Source organism: Vicugna pacos, chromosome 7 (assembly GCF_048564905.1).
Source record: "Vicugna pacos chromosome 7, VicPac4, whole genome shotgun sequence".
Lineage (NCBI taxonomy): Eukaryota > Metazoa > Chordata > Mammalia > Artiodactyla > Camelidae > Vicugna > Vicugna pacos.
This window is the reverse complement of record NC_132993.1, coordinates 4270341-4287426: the sequence shown is the minus strand read 5'-3', so window position 1 is coordinate 4287426 and position 17086 is coordinate 4270341. Positions and strand designations below refer to the sequence as shown.

Below are 17086 nucleotides of genomic sequence, written 5' to 3'. Positions count from 1 at the left end.
TCAGTAATGGACGCTGTTAGTTAACTTACAAAACATCCATTCCACTTTCTTCCTTCCTGAGGTTCTCAACTTTGTTCAGATAGCCACCCTCCTCTAAGCAGTAATGAGCTGTAGAGGGGTAGGTACCATCCCTGACCCCAGACAAGAATCACAAACTAATCAAATGGTGGTTGTCTCAACACTTTTATTGGTTATTGCTTTAAAGCATCTCCTAGGAGGTAATTCTGCCTAGTGAGATGTTAGGAGAAATCTGCTAGGCTAAAGGAAACCATATGGAAAGGATTTTCCTTAATTAAAATAATAAAGAAAAGGTTTTCAATTTTTCTGTCTCTAAACGTTATCATGAGGGTATGATGTTAGAGCTCCTGCCCACCATCTTTTGATTATGAGGGAAGCACGACTGAAGAAGAGACCAACATGCTGTGGAAAGACAGTAATATTCTGGCAACTTGGCATCATGAAGCCACAGAACTACCCAGCACCCTAACTTCTCATTTCCTACTGTGAAGAATCCATCACCCAACAAGGTAAAATTCACAATGCCTGATATCCAAATAAAGACTGCCAGGCACACAACGAAGCAGGAAATCACAATCCAAACAAAGAATGATCAGTCTTCAAAACTGACCAAGATGTTTAAATTATCAGATAAAGATGTTAAAACAACTCATAAATGTACTCATTATGTTCAAAAAGCTAAATAGAGACATGGAATATATAAAAAGGCCCAAGTCAAACTTCATAAAACAAAAACACCTGAGATGAAAATTACATTCAATATGATGAACAGTAGATTAGAAATTGCAGAAAAGATTAGTCAACAACTCAACAACAAAACAAACAATTCGATTAAAAAATGGGCAGAGGAACTGAATAAACATTTTTCCAGAGAAGACATACAGATGGCCAAGAGGCACATAAAAAACTGTCAATAACACTAAGTTTTTAGGGAAATGCAAATCAAAGCCACAATAAGGTATCATCTCATGTCTGTTAAAATGACTATTATCAGAAAGGCAAGAAATACAAGTGTTGGCAAGGATGTGGCCCAAAGAGAACCCTCGTACACTGTTGGCAGGAATGTAAATTGGTACAACTATCACAGAAAACAGTTTAGAGATTCCTTTAAAAATTAAGACTAGAACTAACGTATGATCCAGCTTTTCCACCTGTGAATATGAAAACAGGAATTCAAAAAGATACATGCCCCCATAAGTTTATTGCAGAATTATGTACAGTGGAAAGATATAGAAACAACCTGTGTCCATCGACAGATAAATGGGTAAAGAAGATAGTGTGTGTGTTTGTGTGTGTGTGTGTGTGTGTGTGTGTGTACTATAAACCTTAAAGCAACCAATAAAATAACAAAACAAGAATTACAAGCACATCTCAGAGATAACACTTTGTGGTGGTCTGAAAGCAAGGTATACAATTTTTTTGGTTCCCCCGTGTATATAAAAGTTATATATGCTGTATATATAACTGTATAGTTAACTAACACTATACTGTAGTCTATTAAGTGTGCAACAGCATTAACATATATACCTTACTTAAAAACACTTTATGGCTAAAAAATGCCAACCATCATCTGAGCCTTAAGCAAGTCATTATCTTTTTTATGGTGGAGGGTCTTATCTTAATGTTACTGGCTGCTGTCTGATCACAGTGGTGGTTGCTGAAGGCTGGGGTGGCCGTGGCAGCTTTTTAACATAAGACAACAATGAAGTTTGTAATATCAGTTGACTCTTTCACAGATGATTTCTCTAGCATGCAATGCTGGTTTGATAGCATTTTACCCATGAAGCTTCTTTCAAAATGGGAGTCAGTCCTCTCAAATCCTGCCTCTGCTTTATCAACTAAGTTTATGTAATATTCTAAATTCTTTGTTGTCATTTGAACAATCTTCACAATATCTTCACCAGTAGATTCAATGTAAAGAAATCACTTTCTTTGCTCATCAGTAAGAAGCAACTCCTTATCTGTTCAAGTTTTATCATAAGACCAGATCAAAACACCATTTCAGGCTCCACTTCTAATTCTAGTTCTCATGTTCTTTCCACCACATCTGCAGTTACTTCCTCTACCAGAGGAAGACATCCTTCAAAGTCATCCATGAGGGTGGAAATCAAGTTCTTCCAAACTCCTGTTAATGTTGATATGTTGACCGTTTCCCATGAATCATGAATGTTCTCAATGGCAACTAGGATGGTGAACCTCTTCCAGAAGGTTTCCAAGTGTCTTTGTCCAGATCCATCAGAGGAATCACTGTCTATGGCAGCCATAACCTTACAAAATGCATTTTCTTAAATAATAAGACTTGAAAGTCAAAACTGCTCCTTGATCCATGTGCCACAGAGTAGATGTATGTCAGCAGGCATGAAAACAATATCAATCTTATTGTCCATCTCCATCACAGCTCTTGGATGACCAGGTGCACTGCCAATGGGCCGTCGTATTTTGAAAGGCATCTTGTTTCCTAAGCAGTAGGTGTCAACACTGGGCTTAAAATATTCAATAAACCATGTTGGTAAACAGATACACTGTCATCCACGCTTTGTTGTTCCATTTATAGAGCACAAGTAGGGTATGATTTAGCATAATTCTTGAGTGCCCCAGAATGGTGAGTGAGCATTGGCTTCAACTTAGACTCACCCATTGCATTAGCCCGTAACAAGAGAATCAGCCTGTCCTTTGAAGCTGGGCACTGACTTCTCCTCTCTAGCTATGGAAGTCCTGGATGGTGGCATCTTCCATTAGAAGGCTGTTCTGTCTACACCGAAAATCTGTTGTTTAGCGTGGTCAGCTTTATTCATTATCTTAGTGAGATCATCTGAAGGACTTGCACCTTCTACATCAGCACTTGCTGCTTCACTCTGCACTTTTATGGAGACGGCTTCTTTCCTCAAACCTCGTGAACCACCCTGTGCTAGTTTTAAACTGTTTTCCTGCAGCTTCCTCACCTCTCTCAGCCTTAATAGAACTGAAGCGAGTTCGGGTCTTGCTCTGGATGATGCTTTGGCTTCAGGAACAGCAGCTGGTTTGATCTTCTATCCAGACTCTCAAACATTCTCCACATCAGCAACAAGTCACATCACTTTCTTATCATTCTGTGTTCACCGAAATAGCACTTTTAATTTCCTTCAAGAACTTTCCCTTTGCTTTCATAACTTGGCTAACAGTTTGGCACAAAAGGCCTAGTTTTCAGCCTATCTCAGCCTTCAACAGTCTATCATTTCTAGTTTTTTATTTAAAATGAGAGATGTGAGAGTATTCCTTTCACTTGAACACTTAGAGACACTGTAGGGTTATTAATTGGTCTAATTTCAATATTGTTGTGTCTCAGGGAATAGGGAGACCCAAGGAGAGGAAGAGAGACGAGGATGGAGCAGTCAGAACACACACAACATTTACAGATTAAGTTTCTGTCTTACTGGGCATAGTCTGCAGCATGCCAAAACAATTGCAATAGTGACATCGAAGGTCACTGATCATCACCGATCACCATAACAAATATATTAATAATGAAAAAGTTTAAAATATTGTGAGAATTACCATAATGTGACACGAAGTCAGCAAATGCTGCTGGGAAAAATGGTGCTGATAGACTTGCTCAATGCACGGTTGCCACAATCAATCAATTTCTAAAAAACTGAGTATCTACAAAGCCCAATAAGGCAAGCCACAATAAAATTAGGTATGCCTGTAGAGGTAATAATCTAACAAGCGAGAAAGAATGGAATCATAAAAAACATTCAATCCAAAAATACGCAGGAAGAAGGAAACAAAAGATAGAGATAAATCAGGGGTGACAAAAAAAAAAAAAAGACTTAAATCAATCACATTAAATGTACACAGCTTATATACTCCAAATAAAAAAGCTGAGATTGTCAGATTATATTTTAAAAACTGCAAGAAATACACAATAAATATAAAACCAACAAATATGTTAAAAAGATGAAATAATATATACCATAGTTACACTAATCAAAAGAAAGCTGGAGTGGATATATTAATAACAGAAAATTTCAGAGTTAAATATAAATTTTTTCTGTTACAGTCAAAAGTGTCCTTATTAGTATCTTTCCTCCGATCAAAGTTACAAAGTTCTTTTTATAACCACTAGAGCATCTATCATAGCCTCCCTATGATGAGAATAATTCAACGTTGTAAACTACAAAGCACCTACCATAGTTATATAGACAGAAGTATGCTGAAATTGAGACCCAATTCAATTTTGTTGCCATGCAAAAAAGGGGCTTAACGTAGCATGCCTGGGACTACTAACCTTAGAACAGCCTGCTTACATATCTGACATCTGGGAAACTGGATTTCAGGAGGGCTCCCATGGTTCCCTACGTGACAGAGGCAGTTGACTGTGCCTAGACTATCTGCAAACAATGTGGCTTTCCTTCTGGTACAGGCTTAGCAGAGGGTGTCTAAGTGACTAGCTCCCAGTAAAGACCAGTAAAGACCCTGAGCTTCTCAGGGTGAAAGCATCACACACATGTTGCTGCATTTTCATTTCTGGAGGAAGAGGGTGCTCTGTGTGACCCGTCATGGGAGGAAGAGAACCTAAGAAAGCCTGCACGTGGATTTTTCCAGATCTTGTCAATGTCTTTTTCCAGTAAGATCTTTCCATGGTATATCCTTACCACATCAAGGCATTAAGTCTTTTTTTAAGTTAGTACAGAGTTTTTTGTCTTCCCTCTGTCAAACCCTGAGCAAATCGCTTTCCCCAGGCTGCCTGGAGAGGCACCGAAAAAGGAACATAGAAGGCAGATAAGATACGGGAGAAAGAATTCTGGGAGGTGGAGACGGCTTGTCCACACGGCGGGAAGCATGAGAAAGGCCGCCTCATCAGGCAAGAGAGCATCATGGCCTCTGAAAGGGCAAAGCCCAGAATGGCAGAGCAGAGCTGCTGCTTCAGAGACGGGATCCTGGCAGAACCAGACACCAACCCCATTCCAGCCCCAGAACCAGCCACTCCAACTGTGGCAGCCCCAGCGCCAACGAACTTGGCTGCCATGTAATTCCCTTGAAATGGCACTAGTCTGGAAGCTGCAGCTAGGATGTGAGTGAGGCGGTCAGGGATGTGGAGCTGCGGGCTGCTGGGGCTCTGATCTGTCAGTGTCTCTTGCCGTTTCAGCACCACTGCAGATAGTGGACAGGTTCTCCTGATCAAGGGGGAGGTGAAGATGAGCCTGGCACAAGAGTACATTTCCAGGGGATGAGGGGCTGTGGCAGGAGAGCTGCTCCCCATGCAGAGAAGACAGAGAGGGACCGAGGCAGTCAGTCGCAGCTGTAATTATGGCTCTATGCTGAGACCCATGAGAGCTTCTAATTAGTCTCCAATGTGGAGGCAGTCTTGTGGACTCCCAGACAAATACAGAATTCAGATACATGGATACTTCCTTCCTCTTAAGAAACTATAGGTCAAAGTGAAGAATAGATATACTTTGACAGTTTTTTAGTTTACATTGCAAAGCACTAAAAAATGACAGTATTAGACAACATTATTCATAAAATAGGTAACTGGAAATCGTCTTACATAAAGATGCAGACCATATTTTAAATGATCTAATCTATTTTCAGTTGTTTAGAGGAGGGGTGTGGAGAGAGACTTTTACTGCGGACTGTTACTTATTTTTAAACAAAAATTACATTTATATTATACTCCTTACCTACATTCTTATGTGTAATCCCATTTTATTACAGAAAAGCTATTTTTGTTCTCTTTTTCAGTCTATAAAAACCCCAAAGATAAAAAACTTACAACTCTTCTCAGAAAAATAAGTTGGCTTTTACACAAAGACATCTAGCATAAAATCAGTATAACACAGTAAGTCACACAATGGAATTTTAGGCTGGGGTTGTGGCAGAAGATGAGGGTGGAGAAAACTGAGAAATCATCAATTCTAAGTGGAGAGATGCTAAATGCAATGTTTTAATGTTTAATGTATACAGTATGACTGAACATTTAATTCAGAACTAGATAAAAGAACAGAAATTGGGGGAGGGGCTTAGGGGTTATTTCGTCAGTGGGAGCAAGGAATGAAGTGCAGGAAAGAGGAGCTTGAGGTAAATAAATGATCAAGTTTCTGCAGAATTCAGGATTAAAGTATTCCCTTGGTAATATTCAAATTACCCAGATTTCCAAGATGTTGGCAGCACCTCTAGGGCTCCAAAGAGGAAATTAAAATCCCTGAAACACAGGTTCACAGCTTAGCATATTCTTCCATCTAGCAAAAGATGAAGTTCCCCCCAGAAAAACTGAAAAACAAACTGAGGGAAATTTCAAAAAAACTGAACTGCTTGGTAATGAATGCCACTTAACAACTGAGGAAATTATATGAAATGTACTAGTTTTAAAATAGGAATAATGTTACTAATTATACGAGGATTTGCCAACCTCAGCACTACGGACGTTTTGAGCCGGCTACTGCTCTGGGCACTGTAGGATGTTCGGCAGTGGCCACTAGGTGCCAGTAGCACACTCCTCTCCATCCAAGTCAGTGTGCTCAGAATTGCCCTTCACTGGCAAATTCCGTTCATGCACACATTTTCCTATGACTCTCTTGTGTTCCAGGTACTCTGCTAGGCACTACAGATAAAGTGACAAACCAACACAAATATCATCCAGGCCTTCATGATGCCTACTGGCCCAGTGGGGGGACCAAACGTAATTAAATACTCACAAAAATAACATAAATTTATACGTTTACAAAAGTGACAGAAGGGAGAGATACAAATCCCCCAATGAGAATGTATAAATAAGAACACACACTCAAATATCTTATTTAAAGATGTAACAATCAAGTTTAGAGACTACTGCAGCGTCCCCCCATCTGTGATTTGTTTGTATCTTGTTCTTTTGCATCTTCTTAGATTGACAGGTTTGACAATAACTTCAGTTTATTTCAATGTCATAGGTTTAAAAAAATATGATTCTCACAAAAACAGGGAGATCCAAACAGAAGTACTTTTTTCAATCCCAATCAAAATTTAGCAAGCAGATTTTCATCTTTCATAACCAGAAGGTATTAATTTTTATTTTAACAAATGGCCTTAATACATACATAAACTCTTCAGAATATTTTAAACAGATCAAGAAATTCTGTGTCCAAGACTTTTTTGGGGGAAACAAATGTGAAAATATTTTTGTTGTTTGTTTGTTACAAACTTTCATTGTTGCTGGCAATAAAATATCATTAGAAATAGTTCCAAACATCTGTTTTCAAAATGCCCAACCCCCAGCACATGTTTCTATGAAAAGTCATTGCATTTCACTGTTGAAACAATCACCTTTTTGAAGAGGAAGATGAAACGTTTATTTCCTTTTAAAAGAGAAGTAGGTAACATAATATATTCAGCCACATGTCATCCTAATAAAGGTAGACAAATTTTTAACATCTATCTTTCAGTAAAATAAAACCCTATTCTAAGTTCAACAGTAGTTTTACATACTTTGCCCCTAGGGAATCTTTTAAGATAACAAAAATCTGGGATAGATTCCCAGAAAGATCACACCATCCCAATCCCCATCAGTTATGTAGAATTGTTTTAGAGGGTTTTTTTTTTTGACAATTATACATTTATAAACTTGTATAGAATTAACCACATTGTTGACGCCCTTTAACACTCTGGCACTTACATGTAACTTCTTTTTTGTAACTATGGATGAGTCGGTGAATGGTCTTTAGTACGATTCATTTAAGCTACAAAAATTTATTAAGGAATGACCAGAACATAAAAAGATCCTTCTCAGAATGGTACTATTATCTAGTGAGGCGAGACAGGTAAGATTATTAAGTAAATACACACTATGTGTGATGCTGAAAAGTGTAAAGGGGAAAACAATCAATCAGAGGTTTGATGGGAGGAGGAGGCACTTGAGATTTTCAGTAGGGGGCCCAGGAAATCCCTCATGGGTAAGGTAACTCAAGAATAAATGCCTAAAGCAAACGAGGGGGGAAGACATGCATGTACCTAAGAAGAATGTTCAACAGAGAGGAAAGAAGAACTGCAAAGGCCCAGAGGTGGATGTGTCTGAGGAAGCCCCAGGAGGTTAGTGCCATGGAAGGAAGCAAGGGAGGGGAAGGTTTCAGTGAGTGAAGCCTCAGAAGCACTGGTGGCTGGTGAAGGTCATGGAGCCCCGTGGCTACACCAGTCCCATTCCCGTCTTCTTCCCACCTCCCTCCCACACACTTTGCATAGGTAACCCATCTCTCTGGTTGATCCCTCCTGGATTTCTTTTCCGCAAATGAGCATATGTATGTGTATTTTCTTACATCTCATTCTCTCTTACATAAAGGGCTGCACACCATAAATGGTCTTCTGCACTTTTTTTTTCACTTAAGAATATACTGAAAACCACTTCATAAGCACAGATATATTCCTCACAGAATTTTTACAGCTGTACATTATTTCACTGTATAAGCCATATCACAGATTATTCAACCATTCTATTAGGTGTGGCCATTTAGATTGTTTCCAATATTTTGCAAATTAAACAATGCTGCAATTACTTTTAACAGAACAAGTTTTTATATTATTGGAGGCATATTTATAGGATAGATTCCCAGAAAGATCAAAAGGTAAGTGCATATGTAGTTTGTTAGGCATTGCCAAATTTCCCTCCAGAAGATCTACACCAATTTGCATTCCCACCAAGGTGTAAGAGCGGCTACTTCCCCACAGCCGTATCAAACCTGTGCTGCTACAGGCCAACACCACAAAGCTCACCTTGGTCTTTGTTCACTGCCTTTCCCGTAATACTTCTAATTGTCACAAAATTTTCCAAAACTAGGGGAGGGTATAGCTCAAGTGGTAGAGCGCATGTTTAGCATGCACAAAGCCCTGGGTTCAATCCCCAATTCCTCTCCTAAAAATAAATAAATAAATAACCTAAACCCCACCCCAACCCTCGCCCCCAAATATTCCAAAACTACTTCTAAAGTCACAGTCTCACTGATCTGTCACAGTCGTCATCTGGCCATCTAAGTATGTTCAGACTGTGGAATTTATTCTTATTCATTATTATTATTCAAAATTCGGTAACACAAGCATTTAAATGTAATGTCACATTTCCAAAACTAACACACTAACTTGTTGACTAATCTTGAGGTGAAAATTGGGTCATTTTCATCATCTGAGCAAAGTGAATGTTATAATTAAATAATTACTTAAGTCTACGTCCTTGTCTCAATACACTTCTGCAAGTCTTACACATATTTCATCTATTAAAGCCCATATGATATTTATGGTCAAAAACTCCATTTTTAATATTCCTTTAAGAAGGGCTATTTCGCTTCTCCCAAATATACTTCTCAAAAACAAAAGGGAATCTGTAGGCAGCAAAGCAATTTCACTTCATAGGGTTTGTTGCCTTTATAGATGGAAGGTAAACACTGCATTTATTTCTCAATTCAAAATTACATGAAAATCAGAGTGAAAGCTTTGGAAGATGGCAGATTGTGTATTACTTTGGGATAGTGCCAGAGAGACAAGCTAAACTGCCAACTTGACTGAAAAGAAATATTTTAATCAATTTTCAAAACAGCAAACAGAGCTAGCCCACATTGTGGACTAAAGACCTGTTAAATTTCATCTTTTTTTTTTAAACTTTTTTTTTTAATTGAGTTATAGTCATTTTACAGTGTCATGTCAAATTTCATCTCTTATTTTAAACCCAAAGAGCAAAGAGCAACCAAATGGATATGTAAGCATAGTTAGTAATTCCCATTTCTAAAAATTTTAATTTTTTATTTAAATGTAAGATATTTATTTTAAAGATCTACATTTATTGTACAACTTAACACACTATACTTTAGTGGTATGAAGAAACTACTCAAGGATATAAATTAACAATTTCCTACTTTGAGAGTTTTTATATTAATCATTTAATAAATAATTCTTGCAAGTGAATCTTTATGCTGACACAGTAAAAGTTATAAAGCTGTGGTTTAAATATGTATTTCTTCTACTTACTTCTGTGCTCCCTGAGACAACAGCTCTGTCCACGTTCACCAGTAACGGTTCTTCCATCTGGCACACCCCCAGTGACCACTCCACACAACGGTGATGAGCCCAACAAGTGCCTAAAATGGTCAAAGTGAAAAGAAGCAAGTGAATAAACATTAAACATATAAATGCTAATAAGTAAAGATGTAAAACCCCAAAATCAACTCTAATGTGTGAACACACAACGGCATCCTGTATTTGTGATACCACTAAAGTGGCCTTTCTCAAAATGTATCACCTGGGAACTTGTTATAGACGTAAATTTTATATCCCAACCGAGACCTACTGAATCAAAAACTCTTACAGGGGTGCCCAGAAATCTATGTGTCAACAAGCCCTCCAAGTGATTCTGATGCATACAGTAGTCTGAGAATCATTGGATTAGTGGTTATTTCTCCAACAACAACAAAATGAGTTTCTAGTCATTTTATCTAAACAGTACTCTATTTTATTTGGTATCTTTCAATAAAATACACAGGACACTTTTTAATACTTTGTTATGACAAAGAGGATATATGGCAAATAAGCTACCTACTCACCTCTGTATCCCTCCATCCCACACCAAGAACCCATGTCAGTCATCAACCACATCTCAGTCTTTAAATTCTCTATCACACAGCACCTGAACAACTATCTGCGGTTTAAATGCAGGATGAAATTTAGTCAGAACCCCAAGAGCACCAAACCCTGAGGATGGGCTGCTATGCTGTATTCACAGGACTCCCTGGCTAAGATCCATAGTCCTTCACCCCTACTTTAAACAGACCCAGACTGCCGTGTTCCCCAAGTTTTCACAGAGCTCTTTAATTCCTCTTTCCCCAATTGTGTCATCTCCATGGCACTGCTTGTCTACACAAGAGTAAATGCAAATATTTATAAAAGCATCCAGCCCAGTGACAGCCCTGTGCAGATGCTAAATAAATTAGGTAAACATAATTAGACAATTTAGTCGACCTAAGCAGGCATACTTAACAATAATAGTTTTAACAATGTGATCATAATTATTTCTACATGAAGATATTTACTATTAAGTTGATAATTCACTAAAATTAAAATGCTTACAGAATCAAGAAGTAGTTATTACTGAAGACCGGCTCATACCTGTAGGATCAAATAAGGCTTGGACATCAATGGCATCTGGAAGGCCAACCAGACTGAGTTCATCCCATAATTTACCAGCCTGATCGTCTGAAGCAGTCTGCGTGCTTACACTTACACAAGATACTATATTCTGCTGAGGAGAGCGTTCCCTGGAAAACAAAATAAAATAAAACAGATGTGAAAATGATAACAAGTAGAAAATTATTTCGTTTCATAACAACTTAGATAATGTATTGCCACATCAGTTTTAATTTATTAGGCATAAACTGTCATAAAATAATTTTTAGAAAATGTTATTATTCATGGTATAAATATAAAACTGGGTAGCTATATTATATCATGTAAGCAACAACTAAAAAAAGGTCTCCAAATCCATAGGGACGTGTTATAAATTACAGTTGCAGATTTACTTTCCCATTCTATGTATTTTTTTTAACTGACACTCTAATAATCTAGTCAGGAACTGTACTTTACCCCATAAAATGAATGTTCCCTTTAGCCTTACTTAAATGCTTAAAAAACACGGCTTGATCAAAATCAGAAATTTTAATTTGCTTTATCATAAATGAGGACTACTACAATGAAGCTGCAAGTTAATTTTATGTAAAGAAAGGTCATTTCCCAAGGGAAATGAAAGCCCACTACCAAGTGTGAAGAGGGAGGTAGTGGGAGCAGAACGTGGCAGCTGGAGCTTTCTTACGGTCCCCTCGACAAATCTCGACAGCTAGTCTGTGGCATAATGCTGCAAACTCTCCGCTAAGACCTTACCTCACAAATCAGAAGAAAAAAGTAAAAACAAAATAGCTACTAGTGACTGGGGAATAAGGAAAGTAGTGTAACAGCAAAAACTACATTATAAAAATGAGGTATACAACATATGGAGGATTTCAGATTTTCAAAGCCCTAAACTTCAGATTAATTGAGATCATTAAGCAAACAATGACTACTATTGTGTCTAACATTCAACACGGGAAATCAGATGACTGGCACTAAAACTTTAATCCTCTCCTGATATCACAGTATTTAACCTGATCATAATTCTGGATTAAATCACTATTGAATATAGATCATAACTCACTGCACTTCTGTATGCTGGATATTTATCATGATTCCTATTAAGAGAAAATCAGCACAATGACCAGGGTACTAAACTTTTTTATACCTGGAATCATTGAAAGAAAAAAAGTATTAACATATTTCAGTAAGTACATTTAAATATCAAACCATATAAAAATAACCAGAACTTTTATGTTCAGCATTAGAAATGCACAGACTCACTGTCTTTAAGTGTAGCATGCTATGCTAACTTCAAATTCTCATTTTTATAAATGCCCACAGTGAACTGAGAATAAACTTTCCTAGAAATGGAATCTCCATTCCTACAAATATATCTTCATTACTAACCACTGTTAGCTTACAGGGAGGAAAAAAGAACTAACAGTTCACCTACAAAGATGAAGGTATTGTTTTAACGTATTTTCTTTGCACTGGCATTTGATGAAGGGACAGGTGAAAAAAAAAACAGTGGAAGGACCAATCAGTCTATTACTAACCAGTTCCTAACCAGCAGGTTATAGTCAACTGTCACCTTCAGGTTTTGCGACCAGTTTCTACGTATACAACACATCAGTGAGATTCTGATGTCAACCCTAAGGATGAGAGGAGCCCAGCTTAGGAGGGAACATTAAGAGAAGGCAGCTGAAACACATGATACCCCCAAATTTTAAGTCTAAAACAAAGGAAAGAAGAAAAGAATCCTTGATTATATATTCTTATATTTAGTGCACCAAGAGGGGAAAACTATTTTAGAAACCTCTTTTTCAAATTAAAAAAACAAAACAAAAACAAACAAAAAAACAGTGGTTTATCTGGCTTCTAATTCATTAGTAACATATTCTGTAAATATTTTAAATCATTACGAAGCTAAATTAGCTGTCCATCCCTAAATGATTTTCAAATTTCAAAAACATGCTTACTTCCTAAGGTCCACTGACTCCCTTGCTATCATCACCTAATAACTTGTTAAACACTTAAAGCGTATATTAAAAAGGCTTTCATTAAACCAAGGGTATTTTTATATAATAATCTTAGCTCACAAAACTTCTCACTAAAAATTAACTTAGCTTATAAAATAAGTAAATGAAGCCCAACTCTATTTCCCAGAACAGGTGTTTATTAATTGCCATTATTCAAGGCAGAATATGAGACATAAGACATAACCTGGTCCAGTCCATTAAATTTGCTAATTACTGATGGACACTATTAAGTCTGCTGGATTTCTGATGATATATTTTATTAGAATGTGAGCACTGAATTGATCAAAAAGGTAAAGCTAGCTATCGCCTTTAAACATCAAAACTCTAAATACAGTACTTCTAAGCTTCCTTAAGCTGTTCCACCTTAAATTCTTTTAAAAGATTCTTTTTTGTTATTGTTTCATTTCCTACTTCAGGTCTTCAAGGCATTGGCAGCAGTCCAAAAAGGAGGAGCCAATCAAATAAGTACAACACAACAATGCCTTAGTACTTAATTTTGGATAAAAGCCAGATAAGCACTTGGATGATTACATCATCACCCTCAGGGGGCAGAGCTGGTTGGCTTTCCAAGCTAAATTAATTTTTACACTTTCTCATCAACCACAGAAACTTCTACTCCTTCAACTACCAGAGCCAAGTCGACATATTAAGATGGTCTTCAAAGAAAACTGCAACATATAAAATAAATATTAACTCCAAAAGCAAACATATTAGGGAATTATAGTTGTATTCAAGACAATTATAATGTCTTGAATACAGGAAGGCATATATGTTCATATAAATATATTAGTAAATTCTTTTTTAAATTAAATATTTATAATATTTTATTAGTTTTGAGTGTACAACATATGTAAATTCTTATTCATTTAAAAAAAAGAGCATCTTTAATTTAGAAGGCATATTCTCAGCATCGCACACTTAGAATGAAAGAAAGTTAATGCTCAATCATGGTAAGAATTAACAAGATAGCTCAAGATTCTCTGAACAATTTAAAAAAAAAAAAGAATAAATGGCACATAAAGGATGTGACTATTGGTTTTGCCATACTGTTATGCTATATTCTTACAAACCAAAACTTATTTACAGAAAGGAAAGAAAGATCTCATTATAATTTTTTAAATTTTCATTTCATTGATAGATACATTCCATGAATTCCCTCTAGGCTTATGTTATGTTTTTTAAAGGTTTCTTCTTTTTTGTTACTATATAACTAAGATAAACTTTTTTTTTAAGTAAGAAAGAAATTTTGAGAAAATGAGTGTTTGTTGGGATAATGGTGAGTCATAAAGCACCCCCATGACGCTGGGAACATAAGAAACTAGAAACTGTTCAGTGACAACCCTATTTGTAAATTCATCAACACTGCAATGAAAATAAACTACATATAGTTTTACTGCATCCTAACCATTTAAATTCAAAACTGCTTACTTTCTCTGTCCTCTTTGTTTTCGTGGTGCTGAGTTTTGTGTTTTCTCACAAGTTCCATTGCTGTTGTCATCAACATCCTTCTTGTTAGAAGTCTGGTTTTTCCACGGCAAAATGAATCCAGGCGTTACTCTAAACTGTTTTAAGTCTCCTTGTCCTAAGGAGCTTTTTTCACCACAGTAACAAAAAGCGCAGAGCTGTTCACTGGTAGAAATAAAAAGTAAGGAAGACAGAGTAGTTTTACTTAAATGTTTCAAGTGACAGACTACAGATACTTGTGCTTTAAAATTAAACATTACACCTTTAGTGCAAGCTAAGTGTTTAAATAAATCTATACAATAAGAACATTTAAATTCAATATTAATTATACATTTGCAATTCTACTTTTCTACAGCATGATTTTTTTTAAAGTAGTAAACGTACCAAATCAACAAACTATAGTTTGTACTTAGAAAAACAATTTTGTTTTAAACCTGATTCCAAAAAATTGGGAGTATTAAAAAAGAATAAAGAAAATAAAGCTAAGGTTGGAGAAGAAGATAGGGTTTAACAGCCACTCAATTATATCCCAGTTCTGTAAAACAAGTGGTGGCCAAGTTTTATTTAACTAGTTAATGGAATGTTCTTTATACAGACAGACACACACACACACACACACCCATACACATGAAGAGCTATAAAAAACAAAGAGGTTAGTGGGTTAAGCAGTGATGGGGGAGGGGAGAAGGAACTGAAAAGGTTTAAGAGTGGCAAAGGAAAGAATACGCAGAACACAAGAGGGTTTTAGGGCATGAAACTTTCACATGATACATTGTAATTAGTCGCAGATACATGACATTACACATTTATCAGAACTCAGAACTACATGCAACACAAAGAATGAGCCCTACTGTAAAACTATGGACTTCAGTTAATAATAATGTATCAATACTGGTTAATCAGTTGTAACATATATACCACACTAAAGCAAGATGCTAATATAGGGGAAACTGAGGCAGGGAGTGGTTGGTACTGGGAACTCTCTGTACCATCTGCTTTATTTTTCTGTAAACCTGAAATTGTTATGAACAATAAAATCTATTAACTTTTTAAAAAAAGAAACCACTTAAAAAGTTAAAGGGCAAAAAACAATATTAACTTACAGATAGAACACATGCTTAGTAAGAGATCTTAGAAAAGACAGAATTGAAAGGATTGCTCCTCTTAGACATATTTTCTCTTCACAGCACATTCATGGCTGCTGGACTCAAATCTTTCTTCTTAAGCATTCAAGTTCCTACCAGTACCTGATTAGTATTTGCCCCATGAACATTCATAATGTCTTGCACTAACAGATGATAGGGAAAAAAATCTATAATCTGTTCAGGTAGTGTTTTTTAACTTAATAATGGACCTCTCTCAACTAATTACCTTTTGTTTATAAAAATTATCTAGGTTTTCCCAATATTACTTATTTCAATTTCATGATAAACTGTGTTGCCCTTTGATATTAAGAGATTCATATACACAGATGCAATTAAATGCAGTCTACTTTCAGAAAAATAAAGTCAAATAGGAAAACATGTTTTTCATCTTGCCTGAAGCATACTATCCACCAGTATTCTTTGCCAGTATCTTACTAATTTTTAATTTTTCTTATTTATAATTTTCCCTAAGCTATTAAATTTGTATCAGCATACCCCCTTTCTAGTTTCTTTCCCTAGAATCATTACCGATGAGGCACAAGAATCAGACTGACATCAGCCTTATCAACAGCACTGGTTAGGAAATGCAGCAATACAAGTACTGACTATCTTAACATTCAATTTTATATCCAAAACCATCAATCAAATGGGAAGCTATAATAAAATTATTCCCAGATTTCTTTGACACCTCAGAAATTTCACCACCCAACAGACCCCAAATGAAATTATTTTTTGAGAAATATTCAAATTATTAAAGAATTAGGAAATGCTGCAAGAGATGTAGGAAATAAAGACTGCCAAATATCCCAGACTTAATTTATTGTTAACTTTAAAGAGTGGTGCAAGAGAAGTTCCTGGCTTTTGCTTTGGATGTAGAGAGTTGCAAAGAGCTTTGCTCCCATTCACACAACAAAAATTCACCAGATGATCTACAAATTCACTTTTCTTGAACTTATGATTGTGAAAGTCTCCGAGCAACCAATTCACCTGCAACTGTATGAAAACCTCTTTGAAAATAAAAAAAAAGAGGAGACACAAGTCCTTGCTTAATCTGAAGAGGCCACTGGATGTCAAACAAGCGGGTTAGGAATTCGGTGAAACTTTTAACAAATTGCTAAAGGCCAAATGTGGGACAGTGTGAGAGAACAGAACATCTGGGACCGCAGACACCGGGGAACTCTAAGCCACTCACACGCTTCTCTCTGTGTGCCTCCCAGTGCTCGTGCCCACCACTCAGGCCATGGTGCGCAGTCCTGAGAACGCACCAGTCGTGCTGCGAGCCTGGGGAGGACCGCAGCCATGTGGAGAAGACACAGAGAC

General features: G+C 36.7%; 1 protein-coding gene across 13 annotated transcripts in view; it reads right to left on the bottom strand.

The window, feature by feature from the left end:
• Positions 1-17086, bottom strand: part of KMT2C (lysine methyltransferase 2C) — a 235008-nt gene that overhangs the window by 134344 nt on the left and 83578 nt on the right. For all 13 annotated transcript variants that reach the window (XM_072964111.1, XM_072964116.1, XM_072964115.1 and 10 more), the window contains exons 4-6: positions 14586-14786; positions 11122-11270; positions 9988-10097 (exon numbers count right to left, since the gene is read on the bottom strand). In XM_072964111.1, coding sequence (XP_072820212.1) covers positions 9988-10097; positions 11122-11270; positions 14586-14786 — 460 coding nt within the window. The remainder of the gene's footprint in view (positions 1-9987; positions 10098-11121; positions 11271-14585; positions 14787-17086) is intronic.